Below are 27,715 nucleotides of genomic sequence, written 5' to 3'. Positions count from 1 at the left end.
GGGCTGTTTGGTAACTCAGTGGCAGTCAGAGTGTGTGAATGTTGGCCAGGTGTGAAGCCATGGGCTGGAGTTTCACACTGGATAGGGTGCTTCCCGGCAGAAACCACTGGATCTGCTTCTGGCGTGGGTTTTTCTAGTGTGTCCACACCTTTTCCCTGTGAAAGCAGCTGTCCCATCTAGAAGAAAAGCGGGTTTAGAATAACACCTTCTGAAAGGCACGTGGCTTGCTGGGAGAGCCTCCCCAAAGTGGTGAAGGGGAGGAAACCAGCGGCACGAAATCAAAATCCTCCCTCGCTTCGCCTGCGCTTTCAGCTCCTTTGACTGATGCGTTCCTTCCCTGTCTCGCTTTTATTGCTAATCACCGTCCGTCCGTCAAAGCGTCTTTTCCTTTTGTATCAGGGCTGTTGTTGAGGACTGAAGGTCTCCCACGCGCTCTGGCGCGCTTGTCCTAGTTGTTGGCTTTTGTATCCCTGTTTTGCTCTGCCCTGGGAGCATCTCTGCTGCTCCCGCATCCGTTGCTGCCCCTGGATCTCTCCTTCTCCCTCCCAAGGTTACCAGCCCTTGCTGGTAACCCACCACCCGGTCCATCAGCACAGCGGGTGGGTTTAACCCACCGGTGTGCTTGTCCGCGCTCCCTCATGGAGTGGCCACGTAGCCAGCATGTGGCTGAGCTCCCCCAAGTCACTTGACCTCTTTGCAAATCAATTTAACATCTGTGAGGCAGAGATAATAATTGTCACCTACTTCACAGGGGGGTTGATGAGGATTAATTCATTAATGTCGACAGAGGTCTTTGAAGATGGAGCGCGCTATCTGAGAGCTAAACGTTATTATTAATTAGCAATTATATCATGGGGCGGGAGGGGGGGAAAATGGAGACTCCAGAGCCCATAATGGAAGCGCTTGCTCCGGGCTCACATTCCTGCCCTTGCTCCAGCTTCAGGCTGCCCCAGTTACGTGCCCGCTCGGCTGCTGGAGGGAGCCAAGTGCACTGCATCCCGCCGGGGACGTGTCCCACTTGTGCTACGTACGGCACGTCCTCCTTCCCAGAGTGTGTGGGTGAGCCCTGCTGGTGCAGGGGGAGCAGAGAGTGGGAGGGATGGGGAGGTGAACAGTGTGTTAACCGCTGTCCTCCTTAGAAAGAGAGCAAGTTGGTAACAGAGAGGTAGTGGTGGAGGAAAGGCATCCTTCCTGCTTGCCTGGCACCCCTGCGATGCTGGCGGGCCAGGCACCGCCAGACCCATGGGAGGATGTATCCTGTTCCCAAGGAGAAATAATTGGCAGGAGAATGGAGCAGGCGGAAGGAAGAACCAGTGATTCATAGGACGCACAGACCATTTTCATTTCCTTCATGTTTTTTGTATCCACCGAGGCTGTGACCAATTTCTCTGGTTTTCTCCCCCGGTGAACTGCTAACGCTGTAATCCAGTGCGTTGCAGGGTTCCTCCAAGCAGCACCGACACAAACCCTTTGGCATCCTCGCCCGCTGCCCCGTGCCCTGGTGCTGGGACAGCACAGCGATGCCCGCTGGGGCCATTTCCACCTCCGACACCCCCGTGGCTCCACTATTGCCATCCTCCCCAGCCACAGCTGCATGCACTTTTGTGGCAGCAAGGTGAGCTCAGAGTAACTCTCTTTGCTACTCCCTCGGAGATGCACGGAGCGACGGAGGTTGCCCTCTGATCACCCCTCTTCTAGAAAACAAGAACCTACTCCTCTTTGAGCCTTTCTGAGTGTGTGAGCCCTCAGCAGCCCCGGTTACCCCTCCTCTCCAAAGGCTTTCAGGGAGAGGTCGCCCGCCTCACCCCGAGCCATTCAACAGCGACTCCGCTAATCCCTGCTGCCGAGCGGGTGACAGCAGGAGGCCAGCGGCACGCTGCACCGACAGCTCTCCAAGCCTGGAGGAGGACTCCAGTTGTCTGCGGGTCTCGAACTCACCCCCTGCATGGCAAGTCCCCCTCCTTCCCCAAGGACTTTGCCAGTTGAAGGGGTGGCACAGCAGCACCTGCACCTCCAGGACGCACATGGGGCATCACCCCGCCGCCGCGCACGGTCGTTAGGCATGATGAAGCCGGTGGTGGTTTAATGAGGTCACTGCAGTTTAACGTTACTGCAGTAATCTCTTTTGTTTTACTACATTAAAATATTTGTGGTGGAACGGTTGGACCACTGTAATGCGATATCGCTACCTTAATGTTATTGTTACCGTGGTAACGCTAATGGCGGCTCGATAACATTATTGCAATTTAATCTTACGACAATAAAATTAAGGGTAGAACAGCGAGACCTCGACAATGTGATGTTACTACAGTAGCAGCATTGTTAGCGTAATCGCGGGAGCAGAGTCAACTCGTTGTAGTGCAATATTGGTACCGGCGCTTTATTGTTACTATAGTAACACGGAGCATCCGCCGAAAGCCGCGGCAGGGGATGAATGGGAGGAGATGTTGCCGGTGCGCCGGTACTACAGCTACCCCAGGGCTGTCAGTACAGGAAGGTCGCGCTGGTATAAAGTCACCTTATTTGCCTAATTCTGCAATTCCGGCGCTTTTATCGGGGCCTTTCTTCTTCTCCCTCCGTTGCCGGAGCTCTTCGGAGCGAGTCTGTTGTTTTAGCGGCAGTAACTCCGCAGGGAAGGATTTAAAGCACTGCCTCCGTCTAGTTCCAGATCCTTCTGCCCGGCGTTTTATAGCATGTGGCTGTTATGGAGCGATAACGTTTTATATTTATATGTCATCTTTCATCGTGAAGGATCCCGGCAAAAGCTACAAATTATTGCTGTGCTGCAGGGCCGGGCAGGCAACCCGGCCACGCCGCGTGCGAGAGGAGGGGGCTTCATCCAAGGCTACCGGAGCACCTTTTGCTGCCGGGGAGAGAGCTGATACCTGTGCCAGTGAGAGTCTCCTTTGTTTTGAGGACTTATCCAGAGTCTCCAAACTTCATGAGATGGGGTAGGGATCTTTGTGCATCCTGAGCCATGCGCCCCAGGCAACACCTGCTGTCGCCTGGGTGGGCACGGAGAAAACTCCTCCCTTTCCCAGCTGGCAGCACAGCTTGTATCAGGGCTGGAAAGGCTTTAGTAAGGTGGTGGGGTAGGGAGAGAGGGAAGATTACTGCTGCAAAAGCCAGTTATTATGTTGCAATGCTGGTCATTGCAGGGGATGCTCTGCAACTCGGTGTGGGGCATCAGTGTTTCATGCCAGGAGCAGTGAGGTCAGTATGGCTGGAGCAAGTGCGGTCCCGGCTGGGACTGTGGGATTAGACCTCTTGGAGCATCTGTTCCTCAGGCACGCTCGTTCAGCTCGGTTTAATGGTGCTCACTCCAAATCTTGGCAAATGCCGCGAAGGAGGTGGTAGGCGTTGGTCGAGCGTGGCTGCGGGGTAGCTGGTGGTTCGCGCAGGGCGCAGGTGACATCGCTGTGCCACACATGGGCTCGCTGCAGTTTTCTCCAGCCTCCAGGGGAGGGAGTCGGAGCTGCCAGATCTGTCTCCAGCAGCCTTACCGCATCCCTCGTCCTGCCTGTGCCCAGCACACCCAGGGATATGACACCTGCCAGCTGGCTCTGATGCCCTGGTTGCTCTCTTGCACCCCTGAACTACCTACACCACCTCTTCTCCTGCTTGGCAAACAGGGATTTATCCTCTGCTTTGGGCCCCTGTGCTCCCCCCTGGCTTGGCAGGACATCTCCATCCCTTGACAGCCCTTCTCGGTGCATTCAGAACTCGAATTTGGGTGCACTGCTGCCTGCCTGCCCGCGTTCCGCAAGCCCAGCCTCCAGCCCCAGCACAAATCCGGGCCCGTTCCACGCAGCAGCTGCTCGGCTCCCCTCGTGCGTTAGCATTTGATCTCTCTCCATGGGTATTTGGACTCTGACCGCTGCAGCAATTCCTTGTTTGTCCTTTAATAAAAGACTTGTGAGCCCCCTTGACACCAGAGCTGGAATCGGCGGGACCCGGGGCGTCCTGCGTGCCAGCTCCTCGCGGCAATCTGGTGCTGCATCCATCCTGCCAAACCGGCTCCTCCGGGAGTTCCATGTTTGAAAACATGAGCAGCGGCTCATCTCCCATTCAGTGTTTTTCTCCATCATTTGCTTTATTAAATATTGATTTTCTGTTGCATTATTAAACCTTAAGTCCTAGGCATAAATTCAGAGTTGATACTTTAATCTGGCTCTTCTTTTTTGGCCTTTAGAGCTGATTTTTCCGGCCAGTCCCCCCGGAGGCGAGTCCAGAAGTGAAAGCCTGTTGCAAAGGCTTGGGGAGTCGGAGAGCAGGAGCCGGGGGCTCTGCCAGAGGAAATTTGGTCTGTTTGGTGCAGCCTTTGCCATCAAAAGTGGCATCCACAGGGATCCTGGCTTGTGATCCTGCACAGACCATGGGTGAAAGGAGGTTGAGGAGGCATCAGCCAGATTTTCCGGGAAAGTTTGTATGTTCCTGCCTGGGGGAAGGATGTAGCCCTCTCTTTTTTTTGATAGCGTGGAGAGATTGCAATCTGAAAGGGGAATTGAGTGGAGAGGCATTGCGGCGTCGCTCCACGTGTCCCGCTCTGTTTGCTCTCTAGGGTTTTTGCTGCCTTGTTCTGCCAAAATTGCCGTTGTCAGGAGCAGTGCTCTCTGCCGGGGCAGCAAGCCGCAGATGGCGATGTCTTGTCCTAAACGCACCTCCTGGGCCACGCTGTACAAACTGTGCATTTCCACCCTACAAATCCCCAGCGAAACCTGAATCTGGCCTCGGCCGAAACTCCAGGCAAAGCCGGAGAGACGCGGGTGGTGGGATTACCACCAGTGCCAGGGTCGAGAAAACCACCAGCTGGGCAGGAGCGGTGCCGGCGGCCACCGGCACGTCCCTGGTAGCCAAGGTGGGTCACGTTGACCCTCACCGGCTGGGCCCCGCTCAGCTCCCCTTCCCTATCGAAGAGCTGCACGCAGCCAGCCGCTGCCAAAGCCCCACGCTGCCAGCAACCAGGTGTCTGAATGTGTTTCCAGAGCCAAGATAACTCCGCGGCCAAAAGGGAGGAGGGGAGAGCAGTGTGGCAGCACTGGCAGGTTCAGGAGGATAAAAAAAAAAGAAAAAAAAGGAGGAAAAAAAAATAAAATAAAAAAGCAGGAGGACGCTCACAAATGGTTTTTGGATACCCATCCAAATGGGGCATGCTGGGCGGCATGGAAGCTGCGCCTGGCAGCCGGTGAGCTGAGCAGTGATTTAAAACCAGGCTCCCAGCGGCAGGGAAAGAGGCAGAGGGGGAAGCAGATGTGAACACAATGCTGGAGATAAAGGAGAGGCCAAGGGAACAGCTGCTGAAGAGCTGGCCCGGCCCTGCTGCCTTCCGCCGTGGGCACCGAGCACTAGAAAACCACCATCAAATATCCATGAGCTTAAGGATGGGCTGGAGAGGGTCACGGAGCCTGCAGGAGGATAAACGGGAGGACCAGGGGGAAAACGTGGTGTTTCCTGCACTGGTTTTGCTTTGGTCTTGAAAGAGAAGTTGAAGCTTGTAAAAGGGGAGTTGCAGTGAAACATCGGCAGAGTCGTGATCTCGTTTTACTCTTCTTTTCCTTTCTGCTCTGGTGCCGCAATGGAGGAGAAAGAGATTCAGGAAAGGAAAAAGGGGAGGAAAAGTGGGAAGCAGAGAACAAAAAGGCAAGGACCTCAGGAAAAGATGTGGAAATGTGGTCCTTCAGACAAGACATGGAAGTGCAGTCTTGAAATGTTCCTGGTTTGGGTTTTCTGGGTCCGGCTGGTTGTCTGCTTGAGAAGCTGGTGGGGTGGGATAGCAGCGAGTCCTCCCTACCCCATCCCTCAGAAACGAGGTGGCTTTGGTCATTAGTGCAGGACCGGATCCTTGGAAAGAGCCGTACAGCACAGCCCCACTGGGTGCAGGCAAAGGATGGGGAGGTCTTGTTGCTCTAGGTGGACCCATGCACTTATTTTCCATGGCTGGGTTGCTGGTCCCATCACACCAGCAGTAGCGATGCCCAGAAGATTTCAGCTCTGGATTCTTCTCCTTTCTCTCGGTAACATCTAGTGTAAGACTGAGACGAGGCAGTGGAGTGGCAGGCCCCGTCCTGACTTGCTGTCCTACCTGAGATGAGATGAGCAGGTCTCAGTTCACCCCCCCTCACTGCCAAAGCCTCCCCATCACCAAGCCCTCATAGTGAACGGGCTCCCCAGTTTGTACCCAGGGCCATCCTTGCTCGGACCAGCCTCGAGACAGGAGTCAACAGAGATGTCTTCTCCATGGTTTACCCTCCCTGTAATCCCTCCTCCTCACAGCCAGCCCGAGAGCTTCAGCCTTTGATCCTCCTCCTCTTTTGCAAACACTTCTCTCTGCTCGTGGAATTAAATCTCTCTCGCAGTGTTTTCCTTCCCTATCTTTTCTTTTTGGCTGAGTCTGTCTGAAATATTATTTTATTTATTTTATTTATTTTTTTTTTGTGCTCCTTCAGCAGCAGGGCTATATAATTGATGGCCTCGCCAAGCTTTCCGAGCTGAACATTAAACCCTTCCTGCCTTGGCTTCGACCGGAGTTCATTACTTTCTGAAAAGCTTCGTTGTCTGTTTGTGCTCAGATGATTGTTGTTGTGGAGGGGAGGATATTGTCAGCAGAGAGGGAGGAGGAGGGGCTGGATTTGGCCAGGACTGCTTTGTAATCAAATCCTGCTCTCCTTCTTTTTAGCAGATTTTTGAGTGGAAAAGGCCTCTTTTAGCAAAACTCAAACACTGGCACCCTCCTGAAGGCAGGAACACAAAACTCAGCCCCCTAATTAACGTGCAGCAAAAGGTTGTCCTGCTTTGGGGGCGGTAGGAAAATGCTACTTTGCAAATTGCCTGCGAGGGCGATGCTCGGCCCCAGGCATGCGGGAGCAGAGGGCTGCTCCCATCGCCACGGGCGTAATACCTGGAGTTAGGCACATGTTGCCTTTCTCAGTGAAGCCGTCACGGTCGTCCCTCCCAAGCTTTTGCATCCCGGGAGCTGCCCTGGGAAGGGTGAGCCCTGGGCAGTGCTAGCAGAATGCCCCCGGCACTGTGATTTGCTTATTCTGGTGCTGGGGGTCACTGGGCAGGTGTGGTTTTGCATGATGCAAATTATTCTTTGCATCATTCGGCCTTTGCTGGTGAAACAGAGCAGAAGTGCTTTCTCTGGTGTGCCCTACACCGATGCTTCTTCTGGCTCCTCGTCTGTGTCCGTGGGTTTTCAGCACTTAAAACACAGCAAGGCTGAGGTGATTACAAGGATTGGAGATGCAGCGACACTTCCCTGCCAACAAGTAATTGATTTATTAAAGACATTACAATACATTCATGGTTGAGCGTAAGAGTTTCCTTTGAACTCGCTTGGAAATCCAAAGGGATTGTGCCTGTTCACAAGTACCACGGGCAGAATAAATCTGCGCTCCCCCATCGTCTCCCCCCTCCCTGCACCGCTGCAATTTCATTTCCCTTTGACTGGCACGAGTAAATATCACAGCTCGACAACTCCAGTCCAGTGACCGGTGTGATCCAATTTAATAGCATTTAAAAATTCAAAGTGATTGTTAGCCAAATGGAAATGTAAGATTTCATACCCAGCCTGCCTTGGGGAGGAAAGGAAGAATGAGGGAGGGTGCGGGGGATGTAGACAAATGGACTAGATAAAAAATAATGGAAAGTAACTTAATTAAAGAGGCTCGAGCCAAGTTAAAAACAGTAGTGATTTTGAATTGAAGAACCGCAGGTTTTAGAAATGAAAGGGAAAGAGGCAAGAAAGGAAAGGAAACTCTGGATAAAGAGCCTCCAAAACGATTAAATGGGAGAAGGAGGCATAGCAAGGAAGGGGTAAAAATAGTCCTTCCATGAAAAGCAGGAGCACATGGGGAATAGACGGTGCCGTTGACGAGGCTGGCCCTTAGCAAGACAAATAGGGAAATTAAAGGATGCTCTAGGGGGAGATAAGTCCCTGCGGCTTTTCTGGTGTTCTCGGAGGCATGATGGTGACAGAGGAGAAGGCTCAAGGGTGGCCAAGAAGAAGGCTTGAGGGCTTCGTTTAGGAGAAATGGGAAACGAAGGAGCAGTCCTCATGGAAAAGCAGAAGAGCCCCTGCGTGCTCCGGGCACGCTGATATCCCTGCCTTGCGGCAGTGTCGCTCCCTCCTTTCCCTTTGCTTTTTTAACTCTGTCAAACGTTGCCTGTTTGGGTTGAAATTTGGTAATGAAATTTTAACTGCCCCTCTGCGTACATGGGTATCCTGCTGTGCCCTCACCAGCCTGATGATCCATTAATTTTTCACCAATCAAAGGCGATCATGGGAAGAAGCCCAAGCAGAAGTAGAGGCTCTGGCTGGAGCATGAGGCAGCCCATGGAAGGGCTGGAGCTCAGTGTGCAGAGCACTCAGGAAGGACGGGAGGAAAAGGGCTGTTTGGGGACCAAGTGGTGATGGCAACAGCACCTGTGTCATTAGAGATTGTTTGCATCCAACCAACGAGAGCAACTCTCCACACATCCGCCTCTTGCTCCCCATTGCCTGCCTCCCCTGAGCTCCGTGCCGTTGCGGTGCCTTAAGGCAATTTGCAAGCGGTGATATCCAGGAGGGCTGAGGATGCCACCTGCATCCATCTGCATTCTGCTTTTTCACGTGTTCATCGAGAGTCCCATGGGGCAAAGGCTGTATTTTTGTGTCTTCTTGGTACAGAACCCAGTGAAGTGGGGTCTGAAGGTGTCAAAGATGCCATAGGGGAGCTTGGGAGGGGAGGAGGGATGTAAGTAGTTGGATAATTAGAGGTGAAAGGGACACGGATAGACCCAGGAGATACAAATAGACTTCTGTTGCAATTCAATCAAAACTTGGGGCTTTCACTCGGTTCCACATTAACGCCACGAATCTCGACGGTTTTTGAAACAGGCGCCCGGTGCCCGTTGCAGCGTTTCGGGAAGCGCTGCTCATCCTCCTGCAAGGGCGGGCGAGCCGCCACGCTGTCCCCGGGCACGGGCTGCGCCGCTCCTCGAATTAGATTAGTGTCAGCGGGGAAAGTGTAATCATAAACACTTACTTTGTGCTCGAGTCGGGGGAGAGGGAGCGCGAGAGCGCGGAGATAAGAACAAATATGCAAGAGCATAGTGTGTTTTTAATGGAAGGGAGATTTATTTCTCTCTGTGTCTTTTTAAGCCTCTAGATAGATCATAAAAAAAAAACCCAACCCAACCCACACACAACCTGTCTGCCTGAAATAGCCGAAATGTAATTTAAAGAGCATCGTTTTAACTAATGCTTCACTTCAGAGACACCTGCCCTATATTCATTGGAGATGCGGGCTGCATTAGAGCATCTGATTTATCTTCCGAAAGGATGTTCGAGCTCCTTTTGTTCCCGCCGGGTCCCTTTCGACGAGCGGAGTGGCGCAGGGCCGGTCCGGCGTGCTCAGCCCTCTGCGTGATGGGAGCTGGGGGGGCACAGGGAGACCACCCCGCTCTCCAGGAGCAGGGTGCAGAGCAGGACTTGCACTGTCAGTGTGGGGCATGGCCGCGTGCCCTCTGGCTGGTTTGGGGGAGAGGAGCTGAGGTTTTGATCAGTTTAGCAGGACAGCATGTGCTGATGGACCAGATGAGCAGTATGGTCCTTGCTGCTCGTTGGTACGGGAGACTCCAGGTTGACTGGGAAGTGCTGTTTGCAGGAACGCCTGCTCGAGGTGCATGCCCTAAGGTAGATCCATGCATCTCAGTTTACCTGAGTCCTACCTATACATCGGCTGTGGCTAGTAGGACTGTTCCCAGGCAGGAATGTCATATAGAATGACAGAATGATTTGGGTTGGAAGGGACCTCAAAGATCATCTAGTTCCAACCCCCCTGCCATGGGCAGGAACACCTTCCAGTAGACCAAGTTGTTCAAAGCCTCATCCAACCTGGCCTTAACCTACAGAACCTACAGTTCCTGCGACCATAGGCTCTGGGTATCTTGTTGTCTTATATGCTGTTGTCTTTTTAATAAGCTTACAAGGAAGAGAAATGCTTGTTGTTGCGTTGAGATGAGAGATGAGACGGAAGGAGACGGAGTGTTTTGCCCAGGACTTTTCTGGAGCAGGGAGCAGTGCAGGCATCAAGGCATTCCTCTCTGCAGCTTATTGACCCGCAGCAAGGAGGCTTTTCTAACATCAAAAAAAAAAGGAAATTTCACAAATCATGATTTTCTCCCAGAGTGTGACCCCATGAAGATCCCGTGTTGTCCCGCATCCCTCAGGAGGTGGCAGTGCAGGGGCTGGTCCCAGGCAGCCCCGAGATCCTGGCCAGCTTTGCTTCTGCTGAGGGACAGCTATCGAGGACGAGGGAGTGTGAGGATGAGTGGAAGGAAAGACAGGGAGAAGAGAGCTATTGTCAAATCCCTAGCTCACCCTTTCTGATCTGAAGTTCACTTGTAATATTTTTCTCAACTCGGGTTGCTAATGCGTTTTGTTCTCCAGAGTGTGCGTGGCCCGACTTCCCGCGCAGCCTTTAATTAGTTTCTGGATGATGACATCTCCGCTGAGAATCATCTCATCGTGTCCCTCCGATCTCGGGGGGAGATAAAGGAATCTAATAAAGACATTCAGCATTTCTAGGTGATGGGTTTGACAAGCTTTGTATTAGCAAGAAGTCGTGTTCAAACTTTCTCGGGCACCCTCGACACGCTGCGGCTCGTCTCCATGCGAGGACTTTTCCCAGGGGGTCTGATGGAGCCTTCACCAGCTCTTGGCGGGATGAAAGGGGCAGAACCAGGGACCCTGCATCCCCGAGCAGGGTGAGACGGAGTCACTGTCAGTTTGATGGTCACCGTGGAGGTAGCTATGAGAGTGGCTGTCGTGCTTTGAGGAGAGGTGTCAATAATGCTGGAAAGATGATGCAGGTGTCTTAAGGCTTTGAGATCTTTCAATTTTCTGCCTTTTATGAGGCGTTGCTTGACTTGTGGGGGCAGGAATCCCAGGTGGCTCAGGGTGCAAAGACTGGAAACGAGATCCGTGCTCCGTGCAGTGTGCGTGGAGCTGAAAATGAGATCTCTCTAGACGGGGAGCTGAACCTCGTTCGGCTGCATTTCTTCACAGATAACAATGCAAAAACTTTACTTTTCTGTCTTTTTTTTTTTTTTTTTCTCTTTTCATTCATCATCATTAGACTCATCTTAGAGATGGCAATGAAGTCCAGAGCAGTGGCACGCCTTCCTTCGGGCATCGTAACATGAAAGCAGAACTCAGGTCCCCCAAACCTGAATGATGGATTCTGCCTGCTCTGTAAAGCTGCTTATTAATAGCCATGCTAAGCAAACTCTTGCTTGATTCCCCAGAGGTGTGGGGCTTGGTGTCAGGTGTTTCTGCTTTTTTTGTGATAGGAAAAAAGGTGTAGATGCCTTCAGAGCCTCGAAAGCAGAGGACCAAATCTAGCCAGGCAGCACCTCAGCTCCTTAGGGTGGTGGCAATCAGGATCCTGGTTGGTGGCCTGGACCCATCCGAAAGTCAGAAGAAAGTCCTTGTGCTGGAGACTCGACTCTCCTTTCGTGCCATGTTTGTTCTGCCGTATCCCTTGTTGACTGCAGTAGGAGTATCGCTGATTTATGCTGTCGTAAGTGGAATCAGATTGGGCTCCCTTTTGGCACTTAGCTATAAAGTTTGTCTGCAGAAACCCTGCTGCTTACGCGGTGAATTATACCCGCGTTCACAAATACTTTACTAATGAATGATTGGAAACGTCTTGTTTCCTCCCTCCTCCTCTGAGTTATGATGATGCCGTGCCGTATAACCTGCTGCAGAGACGGGAGTAAAAAATTTTGTGTCCTCCAAGCTCGGGAGAGCTTTGCTGCAAGAGGAGCCGTTATCTACCTGGGAAATCATTTAGACACATCTCGGTGCCGTATGACACATCTCATTACGCCTTGCTTTAAAACGAGCAACTGCCATTAGTTATTTATTAATTGCTTATTAAGGTCGTTACGTATGTCCTCTTTGTTTCCAGGCTTCTTTCTTCATGTCTTTGGCTGCTGCCAGGTTTGTGCAGAGGGGGCTCGGTCCCTCGGCAAAGCCGAGCCGAACCCGGCACGCCAGCGGGGAAGGGAGTAATTGTGCAAACCCAGGGCAGAGGGGTCCACCCCGGGGGCCAGGATGGGCTCCTGTAATTAAAGGGTTTGTATACAAGCCTACGAGGCCGAGCAACATAGCTGGAAGCAGGATCTAAGGCTGGGTTTGCCCTTCCCCACACCCCATGGACTTCAGTACGACTTCAATGTGATGGAAGGGTGAAGCCCTCTGCGTTTCTCTTAATTATGGTTGTGTTAGAGTGGCACAAACTGATTTAAAAGCCCATTATAATACACCTGGAATTGAAGGTGCAGGTCTCTCAATTTGCTCTCTGCCTGCTTTAAAGGCAGGAAGGTTTTGAGCACAAAAGAGGGAGAAGGCACAATGGAGATGCCGGGCACTGCGGCAGCCAGAGCACAGTTCCTTCTTCCAACCCAGGGGCTGCTGCCGGAGAAGTGGAAACTGCTCTGGCTTCAACCCGGAGGAGTGGGATGGGGAGCCTGATGTCAGGGTCCCTGCCTTGCTCCCAGTCCCAGGTGGCTTTGGCAGACCCCTCCGTTGCTGGCGCGGGAGCGTGGGCTCGATCCAACTGGTGGCATTGCCATGAGCGGGGCGGCGGCACCCGGGGCTCTCGCTCAGCGAGTCCCAGAGGCAGGACCCGTGGAAGCAGCGCTCTGTAAAACACGGGGAAGTCTGTGGGTGACAGCAGTACGAGGCTGTTATTAAAGGCAGGAGCAGTGGCAGCCTGATGTTCAGGAAGCTGCTGGTGCACATCACAGATCGCCTGCAGAACGCAAGTCTGGATCTCCCTCTTTTTCTTTCTTCGAGATGCTTTTATAGGTGTTCTTTGTTGTTTCCTTTGATCTGGAGCAGATGTTGCTCGTGCTGGGAGATGGAGGTTTGCATGTTTTATGAGGGGGAAGCGAGGCGCTGCTGGGCTTACCGGGAGAGCCCGCTGGCTCACAGGCTCCTGCGCGGTGCAGGGAGCTTTGCTGGGCTGAGCACCCGCTCTGCCCCACTCCCACACCAGAAAGGATTTGCAGGTCTGGAAAGGTGACACGTGTGTTTCTGCACTACTTGCTTGGCTCCCAAACCTAGATAGAAAGGAGGTGGTTAAGGCAAAAAAAATGCCGTTAGTCCTTGCAGGCACCCAACTCGGTGAGCTCATGTGAGGTCTTCCCCATCTCTGGTGGAGAGATTGCTCCAGGTTCATGCTCCTCTAATACTCAGGGGTCTCCTTGCCTCTTGCTTGATGCAAAGCTCAAATTTGGGGTGCCCGGGGAGCACAGCCATGCTGAGGGGTATATCCAGAGACAGCGGCAGGGAGGTGGAGTCAGGGAGAGGAAAGCACAGGGAAGCAGGATGGATGTTTCACGGAAGGAAGATGGGTGGGGAAGTAAGGATGATAGGAGATGGCAGGGCCCGAGCAGGGGTGTTTATGCAAATCAGGTCAAGCTTTAAAAAGCAGCTGGTGGAGCAATCAGGGAAGGGTTCAGTCACCTGGTCCATGGCCTGCAGTGGGTGCTGTGGGATGGAGAGGCAGCCGAGGAGGGGATGTAGGTGCAGGGGGAGCCCTGCTGCATACCTGGGATGTGAAGATCGGTGCCACGTTCAGCTGCTGTGGGGTACGTGCATGGAACACGTGAGCTTTTGCACCTGTGCTGGCTCCAGACGGGTGTTTGGAGGTGAAAGCGTAGCGGGGATATAGTCAGTGCCAGTGGCAGCAGGGTGTCTGTGCGCCAGGGAGTGTATCTGTGTAGGCATGTGCATATGCTCCGATCCGTAAAGACATATATCACCTGACTGAACGCCCTCAAACGTGTAACGTGCCATATGGTTTGGTTAAATATTTAAGCAAGCTGCTTTCTGTCCCGGGGACTCCGCGTGTGCCAGCGGGCACCAAGTCCGGGCAAACCGAGGGCATGCCCCGGGCACCTGCGGAGGGACTGCAGTGACTGAGAGTCGCCCGGAGACCTTTCCCATCATCGTGGCAAGGACAGGGGGGAAAAAAGAAGTCATCAGATCAATAAAACACCAGCCTGTCTCTGGGGAAATCTGCGCTGTGTCACCGGAGCAGCTTGGCCAACACTGCCATGTTTAATCACTTCTGAGCAAGAGAGATGCTGAACACAAAAGGACTGCCCGCAAGGAGAGGGTTCCCGCCTGGGAAGCCTGCATTTATTTAGCTTTGTTTATTTATTCATTCCCATAGGGGCACAGCTCCATCTGCGTCCCGCGTTCGGCATAAGAAATTTCTCCTCTGCCCCATCGCTGCAGAAATGCCAACTGACGGCGAAAGCGTTCTAGCGTGGAGGGAACGGGAGCACTGGTGACCGTTAAATAATACTAAATATATACTTGTGATCGCTTATTTATTAAGGTTTCCCTCCCTAGTGTGGTAAAAGCCTTACGACATACCTGTTCTGTCTCCAGAAAGGCATTTTAAAGAGTTCGTGCGGTTAATTATTCAAACGTTTAATTAGCATACAGTGACTGTCGTGTTAAATCCTACCACTGCACATTTAATTTCAGGGTTAGCTAACGACTTCGCTGACGTTGTCACTCTGGTTTACTTCCCAGCCCTCCCTGCCTCATCTCGTCCCAGGTGGGCCACAGTAAATTGCCTCTCCCCAAGTGTGTCCCAAGCTCGCTGGGGCTTGGTGGGCTTCTTCTGCGGTGCACGAGCGGCTCGAGGTGCTTTTGTGCTTCTCTGAGAGAGGTGCAAAGTCTCCCATTGCCCAGCCAAGCAGCAACAGGATCATCCCTCCTCCCCTGCCTGGTCTGAGCCAAGTTGAAATCTCCTACTGGATCGCCGAGGAGGAGGATGTAACGCTTGTGTTTTGGGAAATCCAAGTTTAGTTTGTTTTAATTTATGCTTTAGAACCTGGTCAGTTGATTAGATTACAGATTTTTGTGTCTCACCTAGGCGGGTGCAAACCCGTGTGTGCGGGGCCAGAGTCGCGGCGCAAAGTCTGACTTGATATTTTACTTTTTTTTAAAGTCTCAGGGAGCTCTGCAAAACAAGCTAAACTGGGTTGGCGTGTCTTCAGTAGTTGAAAACATCAGAAAGGTTCCTCTGTGATTTAGCGAGCATCGTGCCGAAGATGATAGCTATTGCTCTAGTTTTGTTGGGACTTACAGCTGGAAGCTATTGCTTCCTCGCAGCTGATGGAAGGCAATTCACTGCACCTCCACTTGTCTCTCTCCACCTCTCCGAAATGGCAACAGTAATACTTCCCTGGCCTATTTTTGTTGTCCAGACCCTAAGCTCGGTCTTTTTAAAGCGCACATGGGTTTCCTGGCTGGCAGTCGCAGCCTCGCCGGGAACACAGCAGGGCAATCGTAGCGCCGTTGTAATTAATTGCATCTTCTCAATGGACTACCTGGCTGTTGGCAGAGCATCTCCCAGCTCAGTGCGAGCGGGTGGTCCCAGGAGGCGTGTGCTGTCCCCTTACGCTGGGCTTAATGACACTGATGCATATTAATACTTCTTTTGGTGGTGTCTTCGTGCCCTCCGCTGTCCTGCCCCAGAGCTGCCACTGTTCTGGGAGCATCTGATCCATAGTCGTCCTCCGGTGCATGATTAGCAGATTAGCCGTCGTGCCCAGAGCAGCAAAAAAATGAACTCCCAGAAGCCCTTCAAAACAGAGAATAATTCATTACCCACCTTGATTTCCACTTAAAATGTACTTTAACTACACTTCCAACTACAAACCCTAAATCACCCTCATGTTCACAAAAAATCCATCATTTTTTATTTTATTGCACGGCGCTGGCATGACATAATCCCTTCCAGAGCGTCTTGGAGTGCTTTACGGATCAATAAATTACTTACCTGCACAGCAGAGGCAATGCGTGCAAGGCCATTGCAGTCATTCCGGCTCGGCGCAGCCCCGGGAAGGTGTGGGAGGTGGGGAGAGACAGGGAAGGGGTGCTCGGGAGTGGGGTCCGAGTCAGGAATAGGGGTGTTGCAGTGGTCTGGGCTGCAGCTTCAAGCGGGTCGATGAGCAGAGCTCGCCCAGGGAGGGTGGAAGGAGCAGGATGCTTTGCAAGTGATTTGTGACTCTCCTGCAAAGCGCCGCAGCGGGGTGCCAATCCGCTGCGAGGCTCCGGAGAATGGCCTGGAAAAAAAATAAACCAAGGAAGGTGATGGTCTTTATTATGTTCTGCAGGTGCAGGCTGATAAGAGCAGCCGATCGTTTTTCTCCTACAGCTCATGGAAACCCCAGCCCTCCCTGGCAGACGCATCACATACTCTGCTCGTGCAGCAGCGGGGGCCAAGCGCTCCCTGCTTGCTCCTCATCCCTTCCCAGTCCCCCTTCTCATCATCCCTCATCCTGTATGTGTGTCCCTTCTTTGGGTCGTGGCCCCTTGTATCTGACCTGCTCCTGAACGTTCATGATGGCAGTGCCGACGCGGCGGCGTGGCTTTCATTCGGTTGAATTTCCCTTCCTTTGCACAGTGATAGACCTTAGAAGTTCCTCGGTAGGCTTGTCATCTTCATGCCCAGCTCCTCTGGGTGCTTTTCTGGTTGCAAGGGGATGACAAAGAGCCTGCAGAAAGAGCTGCGAGCCTTGTGCGTGCTTTGGGTGCTCTTGTTGCACCAGGAATGACTGCTGCCTTTGGGGGAGTTTGCAGGGGGTGGATGCGGTTTTCCCAGTAGGATGCAGCTTGGCTGGAAAGGGTTCGTCACAGCTGGAGGACAGGATGAGCATGAGAAGTGGGGTGGGGAAGAAGTACTGTCTCGCACAGCACGGAGGTGCTGCCCTGAGCCTCCCTAAAATGACTGAATCCCCTCTGGCTACAATTTCCTCCCACTTCGACCCTGTCTTCTCCGCCCCCCCTCTTTTCCCTGTGTTTTTGTGTCAAGTCAGATGGGATTGATGGGCGACCACGTAGCTTGTTGAGATGGAAGGAGGAAAGAAATTCAGCCTCCTTCACCCACATTTTGAGATTTGAGTCAGCAGGCGTTTTCATTTCCCTCTTTGTGTCATTACAGTGTCTCCAGAAATCACCGAGATCTCTTCTGACATCTCTATCAATGAGGGTGGCAACGTCAGCCTCACCTGCATAGCCACGGGCAGGCCAGATCCAACAATCACCTGGAGACACATCTCGCCCAAAGGTAAGACCCAAACATTACTTGAAATATTCCGGGAAGGGCATAGTACCATTTGGGAGCGGCTGGTTCAACTTGTAGGTGCAAAGAAAAAAAAGGTGGTGTGCTCCAAAAAGACATGACTCATGCAGGAGTTGATGACTCTGGTGGAGAACCAGCCATCCCCATGGTCTGGGAGAGGAGCTCTGGACTTTGCTGGTGGAGGACTGGCAGTAGGTACCAGGTTGGGTGGTTGTGCTTAGGGATGGAATGTGCCTGTCCGGCCCTATTTTGAAAAGTTTTCAGGGAATTCTTGCACGTTGCTTCAAAGAAGGACTGTAAATAGTGCAAACGAGCAGGAAAACACATGAAGCATTAATTGGTGGCCTTGTTAATTGGTAAGCAAAACCTGAGCAGAACTGCGTGGGTGGGACTGCTGGGAAGCAAATTCCCTTACACGCCTGTTCGGGAGCATATTATTTCAAAACCCTTTCCCAGCTGGTTTTTGCCATTTGTTTTCCATTTTGCTGACCCGTTCTCCCCGGTGAGCTGGGGGTGAGGTCTAGGGGCTCTGAGGGTGAGATGAGCCATCGGGCCAAGGGGCACTTCCTGGCTCTGATCCTCTGCTGGCTACATCTCCCATCTAAGTGGTTGTGTTCACCCTCAGGCATTTTTTCCCTGGGGTTTTACCAGTTTGAGCTGTTGTCCCAGACATCTGCCTCAAGCTCTCCTCGGGGACGCCCCAGCCGGGCTGTCCGGCGGCGGAAGGAGACGATGCAGCGGCGGCAGTGATGGATGGTGCCATGTCTGCTCTCTCTGTTCAGCTGCCTGACGATGGGTGCGGTGTCTCAGTGCAGCTCCATTGATTTTTTTGCTATTTGTCTGCGCTGTAGCAAACTGCTCGGCCAGATCCATCACTCTCCATAGCCCAGGTGGAGAGCGAGCTGAGTCGGCGGCATCTCAGCCCCTTCCCTTGACAGGAGCCTGTGTAAAAACCATTACACCCTGGTGTACATGTTGGCTTATCCACCTTAGGTGGTCGTGCCTCCGAGATAGTGGCCTTCGGTCGGAGTCTGTGCGTGGATGGATGATGAAATGCAGGGCACGCATCCGTGCGCTCCTCCCTGGCCCCGAGCACCTCTCGATGGCATCGAAGTCGCTGTCACTGTATCTGTCACCATCAGGCAGCATTTATGGTTGAGGCAGTCCGTGTGCTCCCACCTTGAAGCCTTTTCTTCTTTCTCCTCTTCCCCTTGTCTGCCCCGACAGTGTGTTTTCGTCGCGCTCAGCCTCCTCACCACCTGTTTTTCACATGCATCTTGCTTTCCCTGCATCCCCTCCCGCTCCCCCAGGACCCTCCTCTCCCACTCCTGTGCCCCTCGCTGCCCTCTCCCCACCATGCCACCCACCCTCTCGTGACCAGGCTCCTGGCTTACCCCACCTCTCTCTTTCACGAGGGCTGTTTTCTGTGTTTGCTGCCATCCAGCATGTTTCTTTCTCCGGGGAATCTTTACCTGCGCTTGAACCAGATGTTTCCATTTTACTTAGGACTTAGCTGCTATGGAAACTGAGGATGCATCAGGAGAGGAAGAGTGAGCTAATCAGAAATTACCTGTGGCGCTGTGTAATTTGCAGCAGCAGCAGCTCTTACCTGATTTTGCCCATGATTAGGCGTTCTGCTTTCAAAACTCAAAGGGAACAAACGATCACAGAGATTTACTGGAGTCTGGCCTCCTGCTGATGGAGGGTGCTGAGCCCAGAGGTGGCCCGAGACAACCTCGGTGGCTGCCCGTCCCCGTAGGCAGCTCCTCTGGTTTTCTCCACCAAGGAGCACCTCTACTTCTCCATTTTGCATTCGGGGCACATAGGATGGGAACCGCAGGGACTGAAACAAGAGCCAGGGCAGGTGCACGGAGGTGCTGTAGCAGATGCTGAGACGGTAACCCTTTCCCTGGTAGGATATGCTCTAATTTGGAGAGCCAGGAGCGAGCGGGGACCCAAAGCGAGCTGCCAGCCCCTCTCTCGGTTGTAGGTTTGCCTCGCCGCTCATCCCCAGGGGTATTCTTGAGCAAGCTGCCTCCTGTTCCTTCACGCCGCCTTCCTCCGTCTCGCTTGGAGTGGTGGAGAAAAGGGACCGGGGAGAGTTGGTTCGGGGAAAGCTGGTGCATAATTTAAGGGTTTACATAGCGGATGGGTAAGCGGCTCGCACTGGTGTCACTGGGGAGAGGCTTTGATAGCGCTGTCTGTGCCAGGCACGGACAGACCGGTAGCTGGAGGAGCCGGTGCCCGTGCTTAACGCCGGTGAGTGCTCCTCTGCGCTAAGGCACTTCACGGGCTGTATTATTTTCTTGGCAGCTGTAAGCCTACTGCGTGGCTCTTGGTGGGAAATGGAGCAAATAAGAGTGTTTGCTCACCGGGGGAGCGTGCGGTCGGGACCTTCAGAGGATTTACACCAAGAGCAGCCTGGCTCCCCAGGGACTGATGTTACTCGAGACCCTTTTCCAGCTGCTCCCAGCTCCCTTGGCCGCTCGGCTGTTTTCTCTCCTGTGCATTGCTCTGGTCCGGTGCAATATGCGTTTAGCAGCTTGGTCTGGTAAGCTCTGCTGAATTTTCATGTCTGCAGTTGTTGCCACATTATGGGAGCCTGATTTTGAGGCTCTGTTTGGTTTGGGAGCTGGAAGAGTCCCCCGCAACCAGGAGGAGAAGAGTGGTTTTGCTGTATAACTCAAGAGCTGAGTGAACCTGAGCAAGAGAGTTTCCTGCCAGGGAATTGCATGGTGGCTGGTCCTACCTGTGCCCATCCTCATCCTCCTGCCAAAAGCAAGGATGCTGGTTCAGGAGAAGGGTTTTGTGAACCAGTAGCCAGTCCAACCAAGACAGACTGGAGCACATGTTCTGTCCCTCTGCCTCACCCAGACCAAGATGCCAAGACCATTAGGACAGCAGTCTGGAGAGGTGTCCTCAGCAGGGTGAAGGGAGGGAGGAGGATGAAGAGGGAGAGAAGGAATGGATAACCATGGTCAGGATACAACATCTAGCATGAAGGCAGCAGCATCATCTTTCCTGAGAAGGTGTAGGTTGTGCAGGGGCCTTGAACACTGGGATCTGAAAGGCAGCATTGTGTGTGCCCACACGTGTTTGTCTTTGCACCCGTAGGTGCTGAGCATCTCTTTGTTTCGAAGGCTTCGGATGTAACACAGTCCCCAGCCTCACGCTGCCGATGCCGTCTGTAAGCTGCGGAGCGGTCTTCTAGTTAATAGTGTGGTTTTGGTCACTCAGGTGTTTCCATAGTTACTGGGCTCTTTATTTATTTTTGGGGGTGACTCTGATGTTGTCATGGCGATTGCCATGCCGTTGGGCCGGTTTGCATCTCTTGGATGGAATTTCTTGGCTAGGAAGAAGTGCGGTGTCCCAAGCTGCCAGGCACAGGGCGATGCCGAAGCGCGCGGAGCTGCTCGCTAGCAGAGCCCGCAGCACCGTGTTGAGCTAACCGGGGGATGCTTATCCGTGCTGCAGACATGAGATTCGTCATGCACCCCCTTAAGCTTGGGAAATGTGCTGAGGAATTGAAGCAAGCTGCAGCCAGGACTCTCCCAGGAAGGATGAGGGCTTGGCAGCCTCTGTCCCAGGAGGAGCAGGCACGGCTTAGCAGTAATGGTAACGAGGGCTCTGTGGTCAGACGGCAAACGTGGTCATCCTGCCGTGATGGGGAGAAGGGCGTGAGGAAAGGGTGTACAAACTAGGTGTGCGCACTGGTGCATTTGCCTGGCCGGCACTGGTCTGCCATGCGCAACGTCCTGAGCCAGAGGCTGCATCCAAGTCGTCATCCTTAACAACCTTTGATGGAGTTTTCTGCCATGGGTTTGTCTAATTGCTGTTTGATTATTGCAGTAGTATGATGGATTCTGGTGTAAGGCTTAAGACAGCGGCTGCCAGAGTAGGAAAACATTACAGTTTGGCTTGATGGTGTATTTACTCGTAAGAGGTCTGATCGAGAGGTCTTTATAGCAGGAATCCCTCATTAATCTCAGGATTAGACTCGGCGCTGAAAGCTAGATCCCACACGGAGCCGAAGTCCTGAGCTGAGTCCGCGCTGCGATTTGTGGAGTAGGTGGTGCCTGGGCACTTTGCAAGGCAGAGGCACAAGACAGGGGAGATGCTGGGAGGATCCCGATGTTGCTGTGGCCCGAATGTCCTCAGCGATCAGCCCGTTTAACCCCCGTGGCCCTCTGCTTCCTCCCTGCAAGAGGTACAATAGCAGTCCCTTGTCTCGCAGGACCGGTGGGAGGATAAATGCATTCAAGACGTGAGGCGCTCAGACACGGTAGTAATCACAGCTCATATATGCTCTTAGGATAGATGAGACACGGTGGCCTAACGTGACAGAGGTCTCATGAGATCATCTGTCTATACATCAGCAGCAAACCAGCGAAGGGGCTCTGGGAGAAGTCCGGTATATTTGGATATATTGATCCTCTCTGGCTCTTGGCGGGGCTTAAAACAAGAGGACAAATGACTGCAAAAAAAAATCCAGCTTGAAGAGTTGCTTGTCCCTGGCCCAGAGTTTTGTCTATTAAGCACATTGCTTGTGGTCCCTCATCTTTCCAGGATCCTTTCTGGACAAGCGATGGGGCTTATTTGTAGGTTGGATGTCAGGTCTGGAGCACAGAGAGGTGGGGACCCACTTGGGTGGGCAAATCTCTGCTTGCTTCTGTGCTGCCTTCTCCCTCGCAGTGATCAGCTCAGCGTCCCGTGAGATCACTCCCTTTAACCCTGCCTCAAGTCACCTAATTAACTGAAGACTGGAGAGCCATGCTCTCTGCTGGTCCTTGTAACAGGGAAATATCTCTTGGAGTGAGCAGATGGGTTGTGTAAAGCTGCTTCTGTGTCCATCCTGGGTCTCATGTCTTTGCACTGTCTCTTAAGGGTTTCAGGGGGGTTTGGATGAGGACAAGTACCTGCCTCACCTCTGCTCAGTGTTTAGGTGATAGGAAAGGTTTGTCTGCATTGCCTGGGGCTGACCACATGCCAAAGAGCCAAGTAAAGCTTGTAGTGCCTTGCAGGAATGAGGAGTTTGAGCCCCTCTTAAGGAAGAAAGATTGAGGTAGATGTTGTGTGAACCAACGTAAGTGGTGTCTCAAAGAGGGGAAGTGAGTCCTCCCACCATGGCTGTACGATGGAGCACAGAGCCAGCCCTGAGCTGCAGCGTTGGGTTGGGTTGGCCACCGTGCCATACGTGATGTCCCACCTCACCTTGTTGCGTGCGTCCTTCCAGTCTCGTAGTGGCTGAGTGTCTCGTGGACGCTTGTCCGACTCATTTGGTGGCCGAGAACCTCATCCTCCTTCCAGGAGGCAGTTGCAGGCCTGGGCTCCAGCTAAATTAACTGAAGCATTTCAACCGGCTCCAATCCTGTCGGCAGCTCAACCGTCCCCTTGTTTACTGTTGAAATAATTACTGCTTTGCCATAATATTAGCTCTGAGCCGTGACTCCATTACCATTATCGCCGGAATATTATCCATTTATTATCTCCCAGTAACCCTGGAAGATGAACACTAGGCTTCAGAGACCAATTGTTTTACAACAGACAGAATCTTGGTGTGCATTGTTTAATGAGGTAAACTACATTATAGCCGGTATTAATTTGGCTGCGGTGCACTCCACTAAATCACCGTTAACCTGTAAATCTGCCACCGGTTTTGATGCGCGCTTAATCAGCGCGCGCCGGACAGATCGGCTGGGAAAAGGGTCACCGGTGGCCTGGCTCCCTTTGGACCGTGTGGGGTGCGAATAAATAGGTTGCAGTGCTCTTGGAGAAGCAGGATTTTGAGATGGAGGCTAGTTTTGGGCATGGTCGTGGTGAAGGAGAAGCTGGCATTGCCAGGGGTTGCTTGCAGAGCACGTGCGTGTGTGCCACCACCGGCAAAGGGGTCCTGCCGAGAGCAGGGTGACTGTTTAGCCCCTTGAGTGGCATTGGCTTCTCCATCGGCTCCCATGGGAGCAGGATCTGGCTCAGCAGGAGCCTGGACTGGGCACGGAGGAGCCAGGATCTGGCAGCGTTGCATCACGGGCTGCAGGGTTTGCTTTGCTCAAGGAGCGACTTGAACACGGTCAGCGTGCCAGGCACTAGGTGATTAACTGTGGGTAACTCCTGTGGCATTTCCCCACCACTGTCATGCCTTGGTTCCTCCTGCTCTTTCGAAGCAATGGGAGATCATGTACTTGTGCGTGTACATATACAAAAGTAATATTTTTGATTCCCTGCGTGATGGAAGTGAACTCTCTGAGCTGATTTGTTTGCATATTTGGCAAAACCGCCTGTAAAATATGCGTCTTGGTACAAAAATAACAAGACCCCTACCAGCTACAAATGAGGCAATGTCTTTCCCTTAAGAAAAGGAGGGGGGGGGGGAAAAAACCTCTCAGCTTCAGTGTATTCCCTAAACATAGCTCTGCAATGTCACGCTTTCCCTCCTTGCCAGAGGCAGAGCGTGCTCAGCTCCTTATCGCAGCCCGGGGAAGCGGGTGGGCTGGTCGCTCTCGTGGAGCAGCGGTGCTGCCAGTTGCCGTCCTGCTGGGGGGCAAAAGCAGGCAGCTCTGCCCGCATCCCAAAGTTTTATCCTTTGGCTCATCCCATCAGTCCCTGACCACCTTTCCAGCAAAGGGGAGACCCGCTGTGGTCTTGCAAAAGGCTCCGATGGGTGCTGCTGCCATGCCCGGCGTGAGGGAGCTGGCACCCCGCTACAAAGCGATATTAATAAGAATATCAGAGATTTGTTTTTCTTGCTCCCGAGCTGACCCATTTGCATGACAATTTTGTCAGCCCTGCATGTCTCTCTCTTCATTCCCATTGCTGGGATAACCTCGCCGCCCCCCGCCCTCGCGTCCCGCGCTCCGGCTTTGTGCCGAGACGGCGATTTTCACGCCATCGGCATTAGCACTGGCACCCGCATCCTTTCTCCATCCCCAGCAGTGCCTCAGCTGACTGTGGGAAGAAGGGGATATGTCAGTTATGGGATGAGGTGGATAAAACCCAACACATCGACGGTGTCAGCTCGCCGGATCTTCTGTCTTTTCTTTAGCGGTGAGCGTGGCTCCCTCCTTCCCCAGGAAACGTGTGGCTTTGTGTCGGCAGCCCGCTCCCTGCCTGGGACTCGCCTTTCATTCGGCTGGCGTGGGGAAGAGCAAGGGACAGGAGTGTCTGAGATTCGAGAGATCTCCACACAAATTAAAACCTTTTATCAGCTCCTAATAGCTGTGCAAACTAATTATATTTGGGCCAAACTTTGCCAGAGACTCCCCCGAGGTATTATTATAAAAATCTGAGCTGTGGAAACGCGTCCCCATTCTGTCAACACCGGGTCGCTTCAGCTATAGAAAACTCAACTCCGGCTTGTTTTAGCTCCCGTGATGTGCTTTGCATAAGCCGCCGCAGTTGTTTTCGGGGAGGAGAGAGCCCGACTGAGCATGTGGCCCAGGTCTGCTGAGCTAAGGACTGGGGGAACAGCACCCAAATGTTGATATGCCCAAGCCCTGCTAGCCCGACTCCGTCTGCCACTGCTCTCCTGCAGCCATCAACGTGGCTCGGGGCTGCTGGTGCATGAGTTGGGTACCAGGATCCCTGGAAGGACGAGACATTGTGATGAGGGGTGGGAAAGATGCGCGGGAGGAGGTGGTGGAGATGCTCAAACCCCAGCAGACGGGTGATGGGAATGAGCAGTGAGGAAGCATGGCAGAGCTGCACGTGGATGGTTTTCCTGGCGCCAGCACCTTGCTGGGGGGCTTCTGGTGGTGTTGGAGCTGATTTCCTCCAAAATCCATGTCTTTCTTTTTCCTGACATCGCCATTTGCTCCCTTCCTTCCCTTGTAACGTGTGCTCCACTCACTCCACTCACCAAGCTTGTGTGGGGCAGGGCACCAAGGCCAAAGACATCATCCGCATTCACCTGCCCGCACCGGTGGGCAATAATTTGAGCCAAACTCCTGCCCTTGGGAAATCTGCCCCGGTGGGAAAGGGGTTTTTGTCCCTGCTGCCGTTCCCCTGCCGTTCTCATGCTCTTCCCCTGCGCAGATTGCCGGCTAATGGGGTGGAGCTAGCGCAAGCGCTCTCTATTAATGGAGCAGAATATAAACAGAATAAAGCCTTCATTTCCCGGGCTGTGATTTCATTATTAATATACTTTACAGTTCACAGGTTGTTCATTTGCTTCCATGTTTTCTCAGCTGGTGTAATCTGCAGCGCAGAGTGAGAAGAGTCATAAAATTTCCATTTCCAGTTGAATGTGCGTCCAATTCGCCGTGAAATGTTTCTCTCTGTCGTGAATATTAAGTGCCCGAGGAGTCAGTAGCCACAGGATTAGGCAGGGCAGGTTGGCAGCTCCTGTCCGTGTCCTGGGAGAGGTGGGGGTGCAGAGAAGGAAAGGTGACGAGGCGAGGTCTGGGGACCGAGGGAAGGACCACATGGCAGAGAGAGGACGAGGGAAAGAGGGAGGAGAGAAAGAAACAGTGCAAAATATGCTGGAGGGAAAGGGAGAAAAGTTAGAGAGTGACAAAGAGACTGGCTGCAAATAGGAATATGATGGGTGAAGGATGCTCCAACGGAGCAGACCAGTGCTCCGCTTCCTCTTTTCCCTGTCCCCTGACCTTGATACTTGGCAGGGAAGATGTTGCACCAGTGTCTGCTCCAGTTTGTGACTCAGTTGTTGGTGTCTGTGCTCGGCTGGTGGCACAGGCTTTGGGGCTGTGCCCTTCCCCTCGCCTGAGCCAGGGTAGAAAGAGACTTTCCTTGTCTCTGGCGAGGCTGAGGAACACGGCTGTGCTTTTATGGGCAAGGAGCTGAAACGTGCTCGCGAACTGGAGCCCCGTACCAAGCTAAAGAACAGCAGTGAATAGCCCTGGAGCTGCAGGCACCGTTGCACACACAGAAAAAGGGCTTGTCACATGAACTGAGGGTTAAAAAATAGCATGTTCTGCTCGTGGTTACGTGGCCAGCAAGAAAAGCGGGAGATTTGTTGTGTATTTAGCGTATTTTTTAGTTGTAGGTAGCAAATCGAGCGGTCGCTCTTGGGCAGGGCAGCAGGAGTTTGGGTAGTGGTCCTGGCACGAGGCTGGGCAGGCAGTGCCACAGAGGGGTGCCCACAGCTGCAGCGCCACGGGCAGCGGGCACATCTGGCAGCATAGCTGGCACATAGCAGCAAGGGATGCGTGCCCCAGTTACCCATCCCCGTCCTGGCGATAGCGGTGCATGATGCGGCGTCGCTGCCAGGGGGAAAGGGACAAAAAGCCAAATCCCAGTGGTGTGCCCAGGCCATGGGTATAGCTCAGGCGCTGCCCAGAGCCGATGGCACCATTTCCTTCCGACTCTTTGCTGAAATGACTTCTGCCACAGCATTCCTCACTGCAGGGTTAAAAAAATGCCTCTTTCTTTCCCATCTTCTCTCGGTCGAGTCAAGATAATAATAGTCTTTTTCTGATCCCCTGAACTTTCCCATCTGCTTGGTAAAACAATGGCAATTCTTTTTCCTGCTGGTCTCTCTCTCTGTCTTCCTCTCTTTTATTTTTATCCTCCTACAGTATAATTTAAAGCCAGAGCAATGCCGTAGCCCATGGGTTTTTCCCCTTCCTGTGATATGCTGCTGTTATTCAAAATGGCTTTTCCCTGGCAGAGCAATGCCTCTCGCTGCCGTCCCAGCACCCATAGCAGGGCTGATACCTTCATGGGAGGCCTGGAGACAGGACGATGGGCTCAAGCAATGAAGCTCAGCCCGTTCTCTAGTCTCCCTGTTCCCAGTCCCTCCCAGTGCCCAAAGAGACCAGCATCACCCATCCCTGCAATTCTTGGCATAGCTCTCCACTCCCCATCTCCCCTCGCCAGTCCCCCATACCCCACCCATCCATCTCTACCGTCCCTGCATTTCCCTGGATTCTCTCAATAAGCCACAATATCACGAATGATCCTCCCAGAAATGGAGACATCAGTGCCATAAAACACAAGGGACAGAGCAAGGCCACTGGGCTGGAAAATAGCGTGTCTGAAAAAATAAAGACGGGCTAAAGATGATGGAGAGGAGACAGCGAGCTTCACCCTGCTGCGATTTGGATGGCTCTGGGAGGTCCCAGGGGAAGAGGAGGGAAGGAAAATATGCCCTGTCCGCAGAAAGCCACGTCTGGGCTTGCCAGGAGCCAAATGCGGGGAGAAGGGAAAGTTTCCCAGATCCCCGTGACTTCTTGCCAGTGCTGGGGATGGATTTAGCCAGCAATTGATGCTTATTTTTTCACTCTAATGCCATTATGCCACTTGCTTCCCATCCTAGGGATATTTTCTTAATGCGGCTGAAATACAGCTTAACTGAGGTTACAGCCATTTAACGCTTTGGATCGCGATTGCTTCTTAAGAGCTTGTCCTACGGAGAAAGCCTTTGGGTTTAAATTTGCAGCCAGAGGGACCCTGGCTCGCCAGTGGCTGTTTTTCAGATAAATCCAGAGGAAAACGGGGTTCCTTGAGTTCAGCTGGGAACAGGGACGCTCTTGCCTGCGGAGCGATGCTGGTTGCATGCTGGAGCGCGTGGTTGGGAGGGGACGTGGTGGATCTCCCAGCTGGAG

The 27,715-nt window shown here is 52.9% G+C and overlaps 1 protein-coding gene across 3 annotated transcripts in view; it reads left to right on the top strand.

The window, feature by feature from the left end:
* Window positions 1-27,715, top strand: part of LOC104374214 (protein CEPU-1) — a 342,497-nt gene that overhangs the window by 299,647 nt on the left and 15,135 nt on the right. For all 3 annotated transcript variants that reach the window (XM_086626802.1, XM_086626803.1, XM_086626801.1), the window contains one exon: window positions 17,016-17,141. In XM_086626802.1, the coding sequence (XP_086482928.1) occupies window positions 17,016-17,141 (126 nt within the window). The remainder of the gene's footprint in view (window positions 1-17,015; window positions 17,142-27,715) is intronic.

This window comes from Tauraco erythrolophus, chromosome 26, assembly GCF_009769465.1.
Source record: "Tauraco erythrolophus isolate bTauEry1 chromosome 26, bTauEry1.pri, whole genome shotgun sequence".
NCBI classification, from domain to species: domain Eukaryota; kingdom Metazoa; phylum Chordata; class Aves; order Musophagiformes; family Musophagidae; genus Tauraco; species Tauraco erythrolophus.
The sequence above is the reverse complement of the archived record's forward strand: the minus strand, read 5'-3'. Positions and strand labels throughout refer to the sequence as shown.